The sequence below is a fragment of the Zea mays genome, chromosome 2 (assembly GCF_902167145.1).
Source record: "Zea mays cultivar B73 chromosome 2, Zm-B73-REFERENCE-NAM-5.0, whole genome shotgun sequence".
NCBI classification, from domain to species: Eukaryota; Viridiplantae; Streptophyta; class Magnoliopsida; order Poales; family Poaceae; genus Zea; species Zea mays.
Window position 1 is genome coordinate 10,355,683 of NC_050097.1, and position 16,608 is coordinate 10,372,290.

Sequence of the window (16,608 nt, forward strand, 5' to 3'; positions counted from 1 at the left end):
TTCTAAAGGGAGAACACATTTTAGGATTAACAAATGTTCATTTTGAGAAAGACAGGATTTGTAGTGCATGTCAGGCGGGGAAGCAAGTTGGAGTCCCTCATCCACACAAGAACATCATGACGACCGACAGGCCGCTTGAGCTACTCCACATGGATCTATTCGGTCCGATTGCTTACATAAGCATCGGCGGGAGTAAGTATTGTCTTGTTATTGTGGATGATTATTCTCGCTTCACTTGGGTATTGTTTTTACAGGAAAAATCTCAAACCCAAGAGACCTTAAAGGGATTCTTGAGACGAGCTCAAAATGAGTTCGGCTTAAGGATCAAGAAAATAAGAAGCGACAACGGGACGGAGTTCAAGAACTCTCAAATTGAAGGCTTCCTTGAGGAGGAGGGAATCAAGCATGAGTTCTCCTCCCCCTACACGCCACAACAAAATGGTGTAGTAGAGAGGAAGAATCGAACTCTATTGGACATGGCAAGAACCATGCTTGATGAGTACAAGACACCGGACCGATTTTGGGCCGAAGCGGTCAACACCGCCTGCTACGCTATCAACCGGTTATATCTTCACCGAATCCTCAAGAAGACATCATATGAACTCCTAACCGGTAAAAAGCCCAACATTTCATATTTTAGAGTTTTTGGTAGCAAATGCTTCATTCTTATTAAAAGAGGTAGAAAATCTAAATTTGCTCCTAAAACTGTAGAAGGCTTTTTACTTGGTTATGACTCAAACACAAGAGCATATAGGGTCTTTAACAAGTCCACTGGACTAGTTGAAGTCTCTTGTGACGTTGTGTTTGATGAAACTAACGGCTCTCAAGTAGAGCAAGTTGATCTTGATGAGATAGGTGAAGAACAGGCTCCATGCATCGCGCTAAGGAACATGTCCATCGGGGATGTGTGTCCTAAGGAATCCGAAGAGCCTCCAAGTACACAAGATCAACCATCCTCCTCCATGCAAGCATCTCCACCAACTCAAAATGAGGATGAGGCTCAAGTTGATGAAGGGCAAAATCAAGAAGATGAGCCACCTCAAGATGACGGCAATGATCAAGGGGGAGATGCAAATGATCAAGAAAAGGAGGATGAGGAAGAACCAAGACCGCCACACCCAAGAGTCCACCAAGCAATCCAACGAGATCACCCCGTCGACACCATCCTCGGCGACATTCATAAGGGGGTAACTACTCGATCTCGGGTTGCTCATTTTTGTGAACATTACTCTTTTGTTTCCTCTATTGAGCCACACAGGGTAGAGGAAGCTCTCCAAGATTCGGATTGGGTGGTGGCAATGCAAGAGGAGCTCAACAATTTCACGAGGAATGAGGTCTGGCATTTAGTTCCACGTCCTAACCAAAATGTTGTAGGAACCAAATGGGTCTTCCGCAACAAGCAAGATGAGCATGGTGTGGTGACAAGGAACAAAGCTCGACTCGTAGCCAAAGGGTATTCACAAGTCGAAGGTTTGGATTTCGGTGAAACCTATGCACCCGTAGCTAGGCTTGAGTCAATTCGCATATTATTAGCCTATGCTACTTACCATGGCTTCAAGCTTTATCAAATGGACGTGAAGAGTGCCTTCCTCAATGGACCAATCAAGGAAGAGGTCTATGTTGAGCAACCTCCCGGCTTTGAAGACAGTGAGTATCCTAACCATGTTTATAGGCTCTCTAAGGCGCTTTATGGGCTCAAGCAAGCCCCAAGAGCATGGTATGAATGCCTTAGAGATTTCCTTATTGCTAATGGCTTCAAAGTCGGCAAGGCCGATCCTACACTCTTTACTAAAACTCTTGAAAATGACTTGTTTGTATGCCAAATTTATGTTGATGATATTATATTTGGGTCTACTAACAAGTCTACATGTGAAGAGTTTAGTAGGATCATGACACAGAAATTCGAGATGTCGATGATGGGGGAGTTGAAGTATTTTCTAGGATTCCAAGTCAAGCAACTCTAAGAGGGCACCTTCATTAGCCAAACAAAGTACACTCAAGACATTCTTGCTAAGTTTGGGATGAAGGATGCCAAACCCATCAAGACACCCATGGGAACTAATGGGCATCTCGACCTCGACACGGGAGGTAAGTCCGTGGATCAAAAGGTATACCGGTCGATGATTGGTTCATTGCTTTATTTATGTGCATCTCGACCGGACATTATGCTTTCCGTTTGCATGTGTGCAAGATTCCAATCCGACCCTAAGGAATCACACCTTACGGCCGTAAAACGAATCTTGAGATATTTGGCTTATACCCCTAAGTTTGGGCTTTGGTACCCTCGGGGATCCACATTTGATTTGATTGGTTATTCGGATGCCGATTGGGCAGGGTGCAAAATCAATAGGAAGAGCACATCGGGGACTTGCCAGTTCTTAGGAAGATCCTTGGTGTCTTGGGCTTCAAAGAAGCAAAATTCGGTCGCTCTTTCCACCGCCGAAGCCGAGTACATTGCCGCAGGACATTGTTGCGCGCAATTGCTTTGGATGAGGCAAACCCTGCGGGACTACGGTTACAAATTAACCAAAGTCCCTTTGCTATGTGATAATGAGAGTGCAATTAAGATGGCCGACAATCCCGTCGAGCATAGCCGCACTAAGCACATAGCCATTCGGTATCATTTTCTTAGGGATCACCAACAAAAGGGGGATATCGAGATTTCTTACATTAATACTAAAGATCAATTAGCCGATATCTTTACCAAGCCACTTGATGAACAATCTTTTACCAGACTTAGGCATGAGCTCAATATTCTTGATTCTAGAAATTTCTTTTGCTAGCTTGCACACATAGCTCATTTAAATACCTTTGATCATATCTCTTTTATATGCTATGACTAATGTGTTTTCAAGTCGATTTCAAACCAAGTCATAGGAATATTGAAAGGGAATTGGAGTCTTCGGCGAAGACAAAGGCTTCCACTCCGTAACTCATGCTTCGCCATCACTCCGAGCAACTCTCTCTTCTTTGGGGGAGAAATAAGCATCAAGGAAAAGGACTTCATCCTTGGGAGAGAGAGTAAAAGCTCAAACACAAAAGGACCTCGTCTTTGGTATAATCTTAACTCACTTATTTATGACCAAAGGGGAAGATTGCACTTTGAGGGCTCTAATGATTCCGTTTTTGGCGATTCATGCCAAAAAGGGGGAGAAATGAGCCCAAAGCAAAAGGACCGCACCACCACCACCAAATTCAAAAACTTAGTGCTTTCCAAAAGTCTTTATCATTTGGTATCCTATTGTGTTCAAAAGGGGGAGAAAGTAGTATTTCAGAAATGGTATATCAAAACCCTCTTGAACACTAAGAGGTGGATCTCTTTTAGGGGGAGTTTTGTTTAGTCAAAGGAAAAGCATTTGAAACAGGGGGAGACAATTTCAAATCTTGAAAATGCTTTGCAAACTCTTATTCATGTACCTTTGACTATTTGCAAAAGATCTTTGAAATGGATTTACAAAAAGAATTTGCAAAAACAAAACATGTGGTGCAAACATGGTCCAAAATGTTACATAAGAAAGAAACATTCCTTGCATATCTTGTAAGTAGTTATATTGGCTCAATTCCAAGTAACCTTTTCACTTACATTATGCAAACTAGTTCAATTATGCACTTCTACATTTGCTTTGGTTTGTGTTGGCATCAATCACCAAAAAGGGGGAGATTGAAAGGGAATTAGGCTTACACCTAGTTCCTAAATAATTTTGGTGGTTGAATTGCCCAACACAAATATTGGACTGACTAGTTTGCTCTAGTGTATAAGTTATACAGGTGCAAAAGGTTCACATCTAGCCAATAAAAAGATCAAGTGTTGGATTCAATAAAGGAGCAAAGGGGCAACCGAGGGCACCCCTGGTCTGGCGCACCGGACTGTCCGGTGTGCCACCGGACAGTGAACAGTACCTGTCCGGTGCACCAGGGGACTCAGACTCAAACTCTTCACCCTCGGGATTTCTCGGAAGCCAGCGCGCTATAATTCACCGGACTGTCCGGTGTGCACCGGACATGTCCGGTGCTCCAAGGAAGCTCGGCCTCCTAAACTCGCCAGCCTCGGGTTCGCGCGACAGCCGCTCCGCTATAATTCACCGGACTGTCCGGTGTACACCGGACTGTCCGGTGTGCCAGCGGAGCAACGGCTCCCTGCGGCGCCAACGGCTCCCTGCGGTGCATTAAATGCGCGCGCAGCGCGCGCAGAAGTCAGAATCGCCCATACCGGTGCACCGGACATCAAACAGTGCATGTCCGGTGTGCACCGGACACCCAGGCGGGCCCACAAGTCAGAAGCTCTAACGGCTAGAATCCAACGGCAGTGATGACGTGGCAGGGGCACCGGACTGTCCGGTGTGCACCGGACTGTCCGGTGCGCCATCGAACAGAAGGCTCCAGCCAACGGTCAAGTTTGGTGGTTGGGGCTATAAATACCCCAACCACCCCCACATTCATAGCCATCCAAGTTTTCCCACTTCTCAACCACTTACAAGAGCTAGGCATTCAATTCTAGACACATACAAAGAGATCAAATCCTCTCCAATTCCACTCAAGCCTTTAGTGACTAGCGAGAGAGATTTGCCGTGTTCTTTTGAGCTCTTGCGCTTGGATCGCATTCTTTCTTTCTCTTGTGCTCTTGTAATCAACACTCAATTGTAACCGAGGCAAGAGGCACCGATTGTGTGGTGGCCCTTGCGGGGAAGTTTTGTTCCCGGTTGATTGAGAAGAAGGAAAGCTCACTCGGTCCGAGGGACCGTTTGAGAGAGGGAAGGGTTGAAAGAGACCCGGCCTTTGTGGCCTCCTCAACGGGGAGTAGGTTTGCGAGAACCGAATCTCGGTAAAACAAATCCGCGTGTCACTCTCCTTATTTGCTTGCGATTTGTTTTGCTCCCTCTCTCGCGGACTCGTTGATATTTCTAACGCTAACCCCGGCTTGTAGTTGTGATTATTTTTCTAAATTTCAGTTTCGCCCTATTCACCCCCCTCTAGGCGACTATCAGAAAGAGAGGGCGAAAACAAATCACAAGCAAATGAAGAGTGTGACACGGTGATTTGTTTTACCGAGGTTCGGTTCTTGCAAACCTACTCCCTGTTGAGGTGGTCACAAAGACCGGGTCTCTTTCAACCCTTTTCCTCTCTCAAACGGTAACCTAAACCGAGTGAGCTTTTCTCCTCAATCAATTGGGACACTTAGTCCCCACAAGGGCCACCACAACTTGGTGTCTCTTGCTTTGATTACAAAGGTGTTGAGAACAAGAATGGGGAGAAGAAAAGCGATCCAAGCGCAGGAGCTCAAAAGAACACGGCAAAACTCTCTCTTCTAGTCACTAATTGCTTTGAGTGGAATTGGGACTTGGAGAGGCTTTGATTCAATCTAATTGTGTCTTATATTGAATGCACTAGCTCTCGTATTGAATGTGTTGGTTGAAAACTTGGATGCCTTGAAGTGTGGTGGTTGGGGGGTATTTATAGCCCCAACCACCAAAGTGGCCGTTGGGGAGGCTGTCTGTCGACGGGCGCACCGGACAGTCCGGTGCGCCACCGGACACTGTCCCGTGCGCCAGCCACATCACCCAACCGTTAGTGTTCGACCGTTGGAGCTTCTCACAGCTGGGCCACCGGACAGTCCGGTGGTGCGCCGGACAGGTCCTGTTCTCTGTCTGGTGCGCCTTCTGGCGCCTGCTCTGACTCTGCGCGCGCAGTCCGCACTGTTCACTGTTAACTTTTGCAGTCGATCGTTGGCGCTGTAGTCGTTACTCCCGCTGGCACACCGGACAGTCCGGTGAATTATAGCGGAGAGCATTTTCCAGAAACCCGAAAGTGGCAAGTTCGGAGTTGATCTCCCTGGTGCACCGGACACTGTTCGGTGGTGCACCGGACACTGTCCGGTGGCACACCGGACAGTCCGGTGCGCCAGACCAGAGCAGCCTTCGGTTTTCTTTGCTCCTTTCTTTTGAACCCTTTCTTTGAACTTTGTATTGGTTTGTTGTGAACCTTTGGCACTTGTAGAACATATATTATAGAGCAAACTAGTTAGTCCAATTATTTGTGTTGGGCAATTCAACCACCAAAATTATTTAGGAAAAGGTTTGACCCTTTCAATCTCCCTCTTTTTGGTGATTGATGCCAACACAAACCAAAGCAAATACAAAAGTGCAGAATTAAACTAGTTTGCATAAGGTAAGTGCAAAGGTTGCTTGGAATGAAACCAATATAATTATTTCTACTAGATATGCATGGATTGTTTTCTTCTTATTTAAAATTTTGGACCACGCTTGCACCACAAGTTTTGTTTTTGCAAATTCTTTGGAAAGTTCTTTTCAAAAACCTTTTGCAAATAGTCAAAGGTATATGAATAAGATTGAAAGAAGCATTTTCATGATTTGAAATTTTCTCCCCCTGTTTCAAATGCTTTTCTTTTGACTTAAACAAAACTCCCCCTCAATGAAATTCTCCCCTTAGTGTTCAAGAGGGTTTTAGATACTAATTTTTGAAAGGGGTTATACCAATTTGAAATATATCAAAAATACGATACTAATTGAAAAACTTTTGAAATTGGTGGTGGTGCGATCCTTTTTCTTTGGGCTAATACTCTCTCCCCCTTTGGCATTAATTGCCAAAAACGGAGTCCTTAGAGCCCTTTTTAAATTCTCTCACCTTTTGGCAAACAATATATGAGTGAAAGATTATACCAATGTGGAGAGATGGCGGAATACTGACAAAGAGTAAATAATACCGATGGAGTTGAGTGGAGGCGTCGTCTTTGTCGAATACTCCATTTCTTTTTCAATTGTATGACTAAGCATGAGAATACACTTGAAAACACATTAGTCATAGACATAAAAAGAGATATGATCAAAGGTATATATAAATGAGCTATGTGTGCAAAGTATCAATCAAAGTTCCGAGAATCGAGAATGTTTAGCTCATTCCTAGGTTTGGTAAAGGTTTTCTCATCTAGTGGTTTGGTAAAGATATCGGCTAGTTGTTCTTTGGTGTTAATATAGGCTATCTCGATATCCCCCCTTTGTTGGTGATCTCTCAAATAGTGATACCGAATGGCTATGTGCTTAGTACGGCTGTGTTCAACGGGATTATCTGCCATGCGGATTGCACTCTCATTATCACATAGGAGAGGGACTTTGCTAAATTTGTAGCCATAGTCCCTGAGGGTTTGCCTCATTCAAAGCAATTGCACGCAACAATGGCCTGCAGCAATATACTCGGCTTCGGCGGTAGAAAGAGCTACTGAGTTTTGTTTCTTTGAAGCCCAAGACACCAGGGATCTCCCTAGAAACTGACAAGTCCCTGATGTGCTCTTCCTATCAATTTTACACCCTGCCCAATCAGCATCTGAATATCCTAATAAATCAAAAGAGGATCCCTTGGGTACCAAAGGCAAAACTTAGGAGTGTGAACTAAATATCTCAAGATTCTTTTCACGACCCTAAGGTGAACTTCCTTAGGATCGGTTTGGAACCTTGCACACATGCATACGAAAAGCATTATATCCGGTCGAGATGCACATAAATAGAGTAGAGATTCTATCATCGACCGGTATACCTTTTGATCTACGGATTTACCTCCCGCGTCGAGGTCAAGATGCCCATTGGTTCCCATGGGTGTCTTTATGGGCTTGACATCCTTCATTCCAAACTTGGTAAGTATGTCTTGAATGTATTTTGTTTGGCTGATGAAGGTGCCCTCTTGGAGTTGCTTGACTTGAAATCCTAGAAAATACTTCAACTCCCCTATCATAGACATCTCGAATTTCTATACCATGATCCTACTAAACTCTTCACAAGTAGATTTGTTAGTAGACCCAAATATGATATCATCAACATAAATTTGGCATACAAACAAATCTTTTAGCAATAGTTTTATTAAAGAGAGTAGGATCGACTTTTCTGACTTTGAAGCCATTAGTGATAAGAAAATCTCTTAGGCATTCATAACATGATCTTGGGGCTTGCTTGAGCCCATAAAGCGCCTTTGAGAGTTTGTAAACATGATTAAGGTACTCACTATCTTTAAAGCCGGGAGGTTGCTCAACATAGACCTCTTCCTTGATTGGTCCATTGAGGAAGGCACTTTTCACGTGCATTTGGTAAAGCTTAAAGCCATGGTAAGTAGCATAGGCAAGTAATATCGAATTGACTTAAGCATGTAATATGGCATTTTCATTTCTAAGATTGGAAATAACATCATTGCAAACATTTAAATCCTTAGCCTTAGCAATTAATTTTTCATTCTCGATCTTAAGGCTAGAAAGTGATTCATTCAACTTGTCAATTTTAGAAATTAAACTACCATTATCATTTTTGAGGTTGACAAGAGAATCATCACAAACATTTAACTTCTCAACCTTAGCAATTAATTTAACATTCTCATTTCTAAGGTTGGAGATTGTGTCATGGCAAGTGCTAAGCTCACTAGTTAATTTTTCACATTTTTCTTCTTTCTGAGCATAAGCATTTTTAACCTTAACATGTTTTTTGTTTTCCTTGATAAGGAAGTCCTCTTGGCTATCCAAGAGTTAATCTTTCTCATGAATAGCACCTATCAATTCATTTAATTTTTTCTTTTGTTGCATGTTTAGGTTGGCAAAAAGAGCAAACAAATTATCTTCATCATCACTAGAGTTGTCCTCATCACTAGATGTCGCATATTTAGTAGAGGCTCTAGATTTTACCTTCTTTTTGCCGTCCCTTGCCATGAGACACTTGTGGCCGACGTTGGGGAAGAAAAGACCCTTCTTGACGGCGATGTTGGCGATGTCCTCGTCGGAGGAGTCGGTGGAGCTCTCGTCGGAGTCCCACTCCCGGCATACATGGGCATCGCCGCCCTTTTTCTTGTGGTATCTCTTCTTCTCCTTCTTCTCCCTCTTGTCGTCGTCCCTGTCACTGTCACTAGAAATAGGACTTTTTGCTATAAAGTGACCGGGCTTACCACACTTGTAGCAAACCTTCTTGGAACGGGGCTTGTAGTCTTTCCGCTTCCGTTGCTTGAGGATTTAACGGAAGCTCTTGATGATGAGCGTCATCTCCTCATTGTCGAGCTTGGAGGCGTCGATGGGGAGCCTACTTGATGTAGACTCTTCTTTCTTCTCCTCTGTTGCTTTCAAGGCAACGGGTTGCACCTCAGGTGTTGAGGTGGCGCCTCGCTCGATGATTTGTTTGGAGCCTTTGATCATCAATTCAAAGCTCACAAACTTTCCTATAACCTCCTCGGGAGACATTAGCTTGTATCTAGGATCACCACGAATTAATTAAACTTATGTAGGATTAAGAAAAACAAGTGATCTCAGAATAAACTTGACCATTTCATGGTCATCCCATTTTGTGCTCCCGAGGTTGCGCACTTGGTTCACCAAGGTCTTTAGCCGGTTGTACATGGCTTGTGGCTCCTCTCCTTGGTTGAGCATGAATCGACCGAGCTCCCCCTCGATCATTTCGCGCTTGGTGATCTTGATCACCTCATCTCCTTCGTGTGCGGTCTTGAGTACGTCCCAAATCTCTTTGGCACTCTTCAACCCTTGCACCTTATTATACTCCTCTCGACTTAGAGAGGCGAGGAGTATAGTAGTGGCTTGGGAGTTGAAGTGCCGGATTTGAGCAACCTCGTCCGAATCATAATCTTCATCCCCTACGGATGGTACCTGTGCTCCAAACTAAACAACATCCCAAATGCTAGTGTGGAGTGAGGTTAGATGGTGCCTCATTTTATCACTCCACATACAATAATCTTCACCATCAAAAACGGGTGGTTTGCCTAATGGTACGGAAAGTAAAGGAGTGCGTTTGGAAATGCGAAGATAGTGTAGGGGGATCTTACTAAACTTCTTGCGCTCATGGCGCTTAGAAGTGACGGACGGCGCGTCGGAGCCGGAGGTGGAGGGCGACGAAGAATCGGTCTCGTAGTAGACCACCTTCTTCATTTTCTTCTTTTTGTCGCCACTCCGGTGCGACTTGACGCGGGGAGGTGATTCTCCTTTTCCTTTGGAGCCGGACTCCCTTGATGGAGCCTTCTCGTGGCTTGTGGCGGGTTTCTCGCCGGTCACGACCTCATTCTTGGTGTGATCTCCCGACATCACTTCGAGCGGTTAGGCTCTAATGAAGTACCGCGCTTTGATACCAATTGAAAGTCGCCTAGAGGGGGGTGAATAGGCGGAATCTGAAAATTATAAACTTAAGCACACACTACAAGCCGGGGTTAGCGTTAAAATTAAAATCGAGTCCGAAAGAGAGGCCGAAAACAAATCACAAGCAAATGAAGAGTGTGACACGGTGATTTGTTTTACCGAGGTTCGGTTCTTGCAAACCTACTCCCTGTTGAGGTGGTCACAAAGACCGGGTCTCTTTCAACCCTTTTCCTCTCTCAAACGGTCACCTAGACCGAGTGAGCTTTTCTCCTCAATCAATTGGGACACTTAGTCCCCACAAGGACCACCACAACTTGGTGTCTCTTGCTTTGATTACAAAGGTGTTGAGAACAAGAATGGGGAGAAGAAAAGCGATCCAAGCGCAGGAGCTCAAAAGAACACGGCAAAACTCTCTCTTCTAGTCACTAATTGCTTTGAGTGGAATTGGGACTTGGAGAGGCTTTGATTCAATCTAATTGTGTCTTGTATTGAATGCACTAGATCTTGTATTGAATGTGTTGGCTGAAAACTTGGATGCCTTGAAGTGTGGTGGTTGGGGGGTATTTATAGCCCCAACCACCAAAGTGGCCGTTGGGGAGGCTGGCTGTCGACGGGCACACCGGACAGTCCGATGCGCCAGCCACGTCACCCAACCGTTAGGGTTGGACCGTTGGAGCTTCTGACAGCTGGGCCACCGGACAGTCCGGTGGTGCACCGGACAGGTCCTGTTCTCTTTCCGGTGCGACTTCTGGCGCCTGCTCTGACTCTGCGCGCGCAGTCCGCACTGTTCACTGTTCACTGTTCACTGTTCACGTTTGCAGTCGACCGTTGGCGCTGTAGCCATTACTCCCGCTGGCACACCGGACAGTCTGGTGAATTATAGCAGAGAGCATTTTTCAGAAACCCGAAGGTGGCAAGTTCGGAGTTGATCTCCCTGGTGCACCGGACACTGTCCGGTGGCACACCGGACAGTCCGGTGCGCTAGACCAGAGCATCCTTCGGTTTTCTTTGCTCCTTTCTTTTGAACCCTTTCTTTTAACTTTGTATTCGTTTGTTGTGAACCTTTGGCACCTGTAGAACATATATTCTAGAGCAAACTAGTTAATCCAATTATTTGTATTGGGTAATTCAACCACCAAAATTATTTAGGAAAAGGTTTGACCCTATTTCCCTTTCAGTTAGTTAGCAAGGAGCGAATGAAACTCGGTATCAGGGACGACACCGTCAAAGAGGCAATAGTGGTGAGGGCAAGTAGATCGGGTAGCATCCGGAAGCCGGCCTTGGCACGTGTGACCATCGGGTAATGACATCAGCGACGATACAACGATATCCCTGGCTGGTCGGCGCACCGGTGTCGCTAGTGCAGGAGCCAGGGGTGCTGAAGTTGTGGCCAGCGTGGGTGACGAATACAGACGATCGGTGAGGATAGCTACATGTCGGCCGCCGGTGCCACACGTGGTGCAGTAGGAAGCGCTGGTGTTGCGCACGAAGGGATAGGGGGTGCTGATGCCATGCACGGTTCGGCTGGCACAGGAGCTGCGCAGGGCGCAGCAGGAGTCGGCGGCACCGCACGGGGCAGAAATCTAGAAGGGACCGTAGGTGCGGGCAGGGGCGTGGTAGGAGGCTCGAACCCGAGGGGTACCCCCTTTGTGGACAAGGAGCCGACATGGTGGTAGTGTCTGCAAGAGGGGTTCCAATGGTGGAAACTGAGGAACTTGACTCACATAAAAAAATCTAGGTTAATTACAATGAATGAGGCAGCGAGTGGGAATCTGTCCTCATCAAAACCCACATGACGAGATATGAGCATGCGGTTGGAAGATAGGTCAAGACACTGGTAGCCTTTGTGATCGGAGAGTAGCTGAGAAAGACACCAAATAGATCGAGGAGCAAGCTTGTGCGGAGCAATAGCGGCAGTGTTAGGGTAACACGCACAACCAAAAACTCACAGGTGGTCGAATGAAGGTGCTGAACCAAATGTAGCTACATGAGGACAGACAACGTTGATCGTCTTTGTGAGGAGACCGTTAAGCAGGTAAGTGGCAGTGTGGAGCTTCTTATCCCGATATCGTCTATGAAGGGATGCCTGGATCAACAATGAGCGAACAACATTGTTAATGGAACGAACAATATGCTCGACTTTACTGTTTTGAGGGGTCGTGTAAGGGCAGAACATCCGCAGCTGAGTGCCTTTGGAGAGCAGAAAAGTTTGGGTAGAAGAATTATCTAATTCACGCTCGTTGTCGCATTGGATCGCCTTGATAGTGCAACTAAACTGAGTAACAGTGATGCCTTCTAATTATATTTCCTGTGTTTCATTCTACATAGGGACTTGGTGGCGAACAATTTTGCGACGAATAGGTTAGCTCATATTCTGATGTCACCTCAAGTTCTCAAGTACATTTTGTTCTCTCAGCATATAGATTGGATTCATAGTGTCAATGTTTTACATCTGTAGCGGACCTTGGGGGCTGCCGTGTCTTCAGAGAGACACACCCTGTTTCCTTGGCTCTCCACAATGTGAGCTTACAACCTTCGCAATTTCAAGCATGAACCTACTTGAGAAATACTAGATAGATGTACTAAATTAACGGCAATGCTAAATAATTGACTTGCTTGCAGCTGCCTCTCTTGCTGTGGACTGTGGGAGCAGTAGATCTATATCTGGCTCTGATAAGTCCATGTATCAACGTGATGATGCCAATCTTGGAGCTGCATCCTATTATGTTACAGGAGCACAGACATGGGGTGTTAGCAATGTGGGCAAGTTCACGGAGGCAGTATACGAAAGTTACATAATCTCCAGCTCACGCCAATTCTACAATACTCTAGATCCAGAACTATTCCAGACAGCAAGGATGTCGGCATCATCTTTGAGATACTATGGTATTGGACTCCAGAACGGAAATTATACCGTCGCACTTCAATTTGCAGATTTTGACTTTGAAGATTCACAGACTTGGCAGAGTGTTGGGAGAAGGATTTTTGATATCTATCTCCAGGTTGGGTACTGTTGAGCTGACTACCTACATTTTGCGTTTTAGCTTATGAGCTGGTTATGACTTTGTATTGTTTTTGTCTTGTGTTTAGCACAGGGTGAGCGTAAGGAGAAGAACTTTGACATAATGAAGGCAGCAGGGGGAAAATCTTACACTGCTGTTGAGAAGCAGTATATTGTTCCTGTCACTAGAAACTTCCTTGAGATTCATCTTTTCTGGGCCGGCAAGGGCACTTGTTGCATTCCCTTTCGAGGCTACTATGGGCCTGCAATCTCAGCTTTCAGTGTAACGCCAAGTACTCCCCTTAGATACAATCATCATTTAACAATCTCAGCATATAGTTTCTACTTTGAGAAGCGCTTATGACTGAAACAATACGTCCACTTATAGTAGTAGTACATATTCACTTTGAACAGTTCTAAATGTTCTCATGTGCACTTTCAGTAAAAACGAGTGGCAGTTCAGAAACAACTAAATCCAAATACTGCTTCTGCTATACAGTCATATTTTTCTAACAAGTGAACTTTCTCACAGATTTTAACCCTACAGTGCAGACCAGTAGGAAAACAGGTATAATTGTTGGAGTCGTGGTTGGTGCAGCAGTTTTGGGAGTACTAGCACTTGCTGGACTCTGTATGAGGAGGCAGAAAAGGAGAAAATTATTATTGGAGCAACAGGGTAAATGAGATACCATGATCATAAGTTACAATGTATTGTGAATGAGCTAAGAGATTGTGTTTATAAAGTTATCTTTTGTGTTGTTTTTAGAACTTTACAGTATTGTTGGAAGACCTAATGTATTCACTTATGGTGAACTAAGGACGTCTACTGAAAATTTTAGTTCCAATAACCTTCTGGGTGAAGGAGGATATGGGTCAGTTTATAAGGTTAGTTTATCTATAGCTCTCATGGATGTGAATTTTCAATGAAGTCTCTGACTATGTTGTTCATAGTTATAGCAAAAGGGGATACCCATTTTTGTTTTTTATTATATGCTATAAATTCTTAGTCTGTTCAGTTCATCTCCATTTTTGGGTGATGTAAAATCTTTTGCTTCAATTATTTCACATGTATCAATACATGCACACTAGCTACATTTTGTTTTCTTCTCTATTGTTTCTAGTTGCTTTTATAGTTTCTACACAGGTTTGTTAAAGTGAGAATGCTACTTCTTTTTCTATTGAAACGTGCATAGTTGAAAATGGCTTCTTGCAGGGTAAATTAGCTGAAGGAAGGGTGGTGGCTGTAAAACAGTTATCTGAAACATCTCATCAAGGAAAACAACAATTTGCTGCCGAAATAGGAACTATTTCTCGAGTGCAACACCGTAATCTTGTGAAGTTGTACGGTTGCTGCCTTGAGGGAAATAAACCACTGTTGGTTTATGAGTATCTGGAGAATGGAAGCCTTGATAAAGCATTATTTGGTACAAGCTCATTTCACTTCCACGCAACAGTAACTCTAGGAGTTCAGGTAATTTAAAATTTTATTTGCAGGAAGTGGGAGACTGAACCTAGACTGGCCAACACGCTTTGAGATATGTTTGGGCATTGCAAGAGGCATCGCTTATCTCCATGAAGAGTCTAGCATCCGTATTGTGCATAGGGACATAAAGGCTAGCAATATCTTGCTTGACGCAAATTTCAACCCTAAGATCTCAGATTTTGGGCTCGCCAAACTTTATGACGACAAGAAGACTCATGTCAGCACAAAAGTTGCGGGTACATTGTAAGTACATTTCCATCTTGTGCCTTTTACAAGTGCATATTATTTTCACATGTGAACTAATGCCAATTTCTTGCTCTTCTGTGAAGTGGTTATCTTGCACCTGAGTACGCCATGAGAGGTCATATGACCGAGAAAGTTGATGTGTTTGCATTTGGCATGGTCATATTGGAGACCTTAGCCGGAAGACCAAATTTTGACAATATGCTAGATGAAATTAAGGTTTATATATTAGAATGGGTATGTTTACTCTGAACTCTAGCCTCAAAGTTGGGTAGTGTTGCAGTCTGGTTCTTTACTGTTAGTATGATCTTCAGAAAAAATTATGCTAGGGATTTATAATAACAAGCTCACATGCCTTCATAAAAGTTTCTCTTATCACATAGTTTCATGTGATTTTTTTCTTCTTTTTTTTGTAATTGCCAAACTGTAACTATAGTTGTAGTATTGCCTAGGTTTATGATTCTTGAACAAAGGGTGCCAAGTTTTACTATGACAGCATGAATTGGGATCTTATTGCTGCAAAAGAGGTTTATTGCACTTTTCCTCTGGTTTTGGCTGGCGCGTCACAAACATAATACACATCTGAATTTGTACAATGGAACATCAAAGACAAAGTCACTCCAGCTTGACATCTTCTCATTTGTAGCTAATCTTCTGTGCTTTCAGGTCTGGCAACTGTACGAAGATAAGCACCCTCTGGACATGGTCGACCCCAAGCTCGAAGAATTCAACAGTGGCGAGGTGATCCGTGCCATCCACGTGGCCCTCCTCTGCACCCAGGGCTCGCCACACCAGCGTCCTTCCATGTCACGAGCGGTGTCGATGCTGGCGGGAGACGTGGAGGTGGGCGAGGTGGTGAACAAACCCAGTTACATCACGGAGTGGCAGATCAAGGGTGGCAACACCAGCAGCTTCATGAGCAACAATGTCAGTGGACAGTCGAGCATGGCACCAAGGTCGTCAGCCTCGCACACCTCGTCGCCGTTCTTGAACTCTGTCATCGAAGAAGGCTGGTGATTATTACCAAGTTCTGTCAAGCGAACGGACTGCTGCTTATAAATGCACGCTACAGAATGCTCTCTGGTCTCTGCCTCTGCACATATGCTGTGTAGGTTCTATGTTCCATTTTTTATACAAATGATAGATATATTGATTGCTAGGTCCATTTGCAAGAACTAAGGTGGTGTTTGTTTAAGGTTATAATTTGTCAATATTATATAATCCAACAACTTTTAAACTAAAGATTAGTTCAAAAGTTGTTGAATTATATAATCTAGACAGATTATAATCTAAAACAAACACCCCTAAGTCACGTTAGATATATAATTTTCCGCTATATCAAACAGATCCTTACGTTGTCTCCATTGGCTTTCTATTTTCTATTCCATCTTCTAATTCAAACTTCACTTTATGCAGTTTACATTGTAGAATAATATTTTGTATGATTATATAGATGATCTGTTGAAGACAGCTTTAGACCTAGTAAAATAAGGGTCTCCCCTCCCGTGTCTTATTTAAGTGTTTAATAGAGTAATGAAACGATTGGATTTAAACCCCCCGCGGGCCGGCGTGTGTTTAATTTCCAACTAGCCCCTAGTCAATCTATAATATCTAAATTTAAATATTTTTCTATTACGTCGTGGTCATCCGATATTCGATATGTACAACTTACTCCTTTTGTCCTTTTTTATTTGTCACATTTTAGACTTTTAGTTTAAAAATAAAGTAGCCAGCGACAAATATTCAAAAAACGGA

The 16,608-nt window shown here is 44.0% G+C and overlaps 1 protein-coding gene across 4 annotated transcripts in view; it reads left to right on the plus strand.

Annotated features, from left to right (window-relative positions):
* Positions 1-16,323, plus strand: part of LOC100384732 (uncharacterized) — a 94,366-nt gene extending 78,043 nt beyond the window's left edge. For 3 of the 4 annotated variants that reach the window (XM_020547943.2, XM_020547945.2, XM_035965173.1), the window contains 10 exons: positions 12,455-12,487; positions 12,585-12,646; positions 12,749-13,128; positions 13,222-13,420; positions 13,660-13,803; positions 13,894-14,012; positions 14,341-14,551; positions 14,622-14,853; positions 14,940-15,090; positions 15,520-16,323. In XM_020547943.2, the coding sequence (XP_020403532.1) occupies positions 12,455-12,487; positions 12,585-12,646; positions 12,749-13,128; positions 13,222-13,420; positions 13,660-13,803; positions 13,894-14,012; positions 14,341-14,551; positions 14,622-14,853; positions 14,940-15,090; positions 15,520-15,870 (1,882 nt within the window). In that variant the 3' untranslated portion in view covers positions 15,871-16,323. The remainder of the gene's footprint in view (positions 1-12,454; positions 12,488-12,584; positions 12,647-12,748; positions 13,129-13,221; positions 13,421-13,659; positions 13,804-13,893; positions 14,013-14,340; positions 14,552-14,621; positions 14,854-14,939; positions 15,091-15,519) is intronic. The other variant, XM_020547944.2, reaches the window with a different exon arrangement.
* The last annotated feature ends 285 nt before the right edge of the window (positions 16,324-16,608 follow it).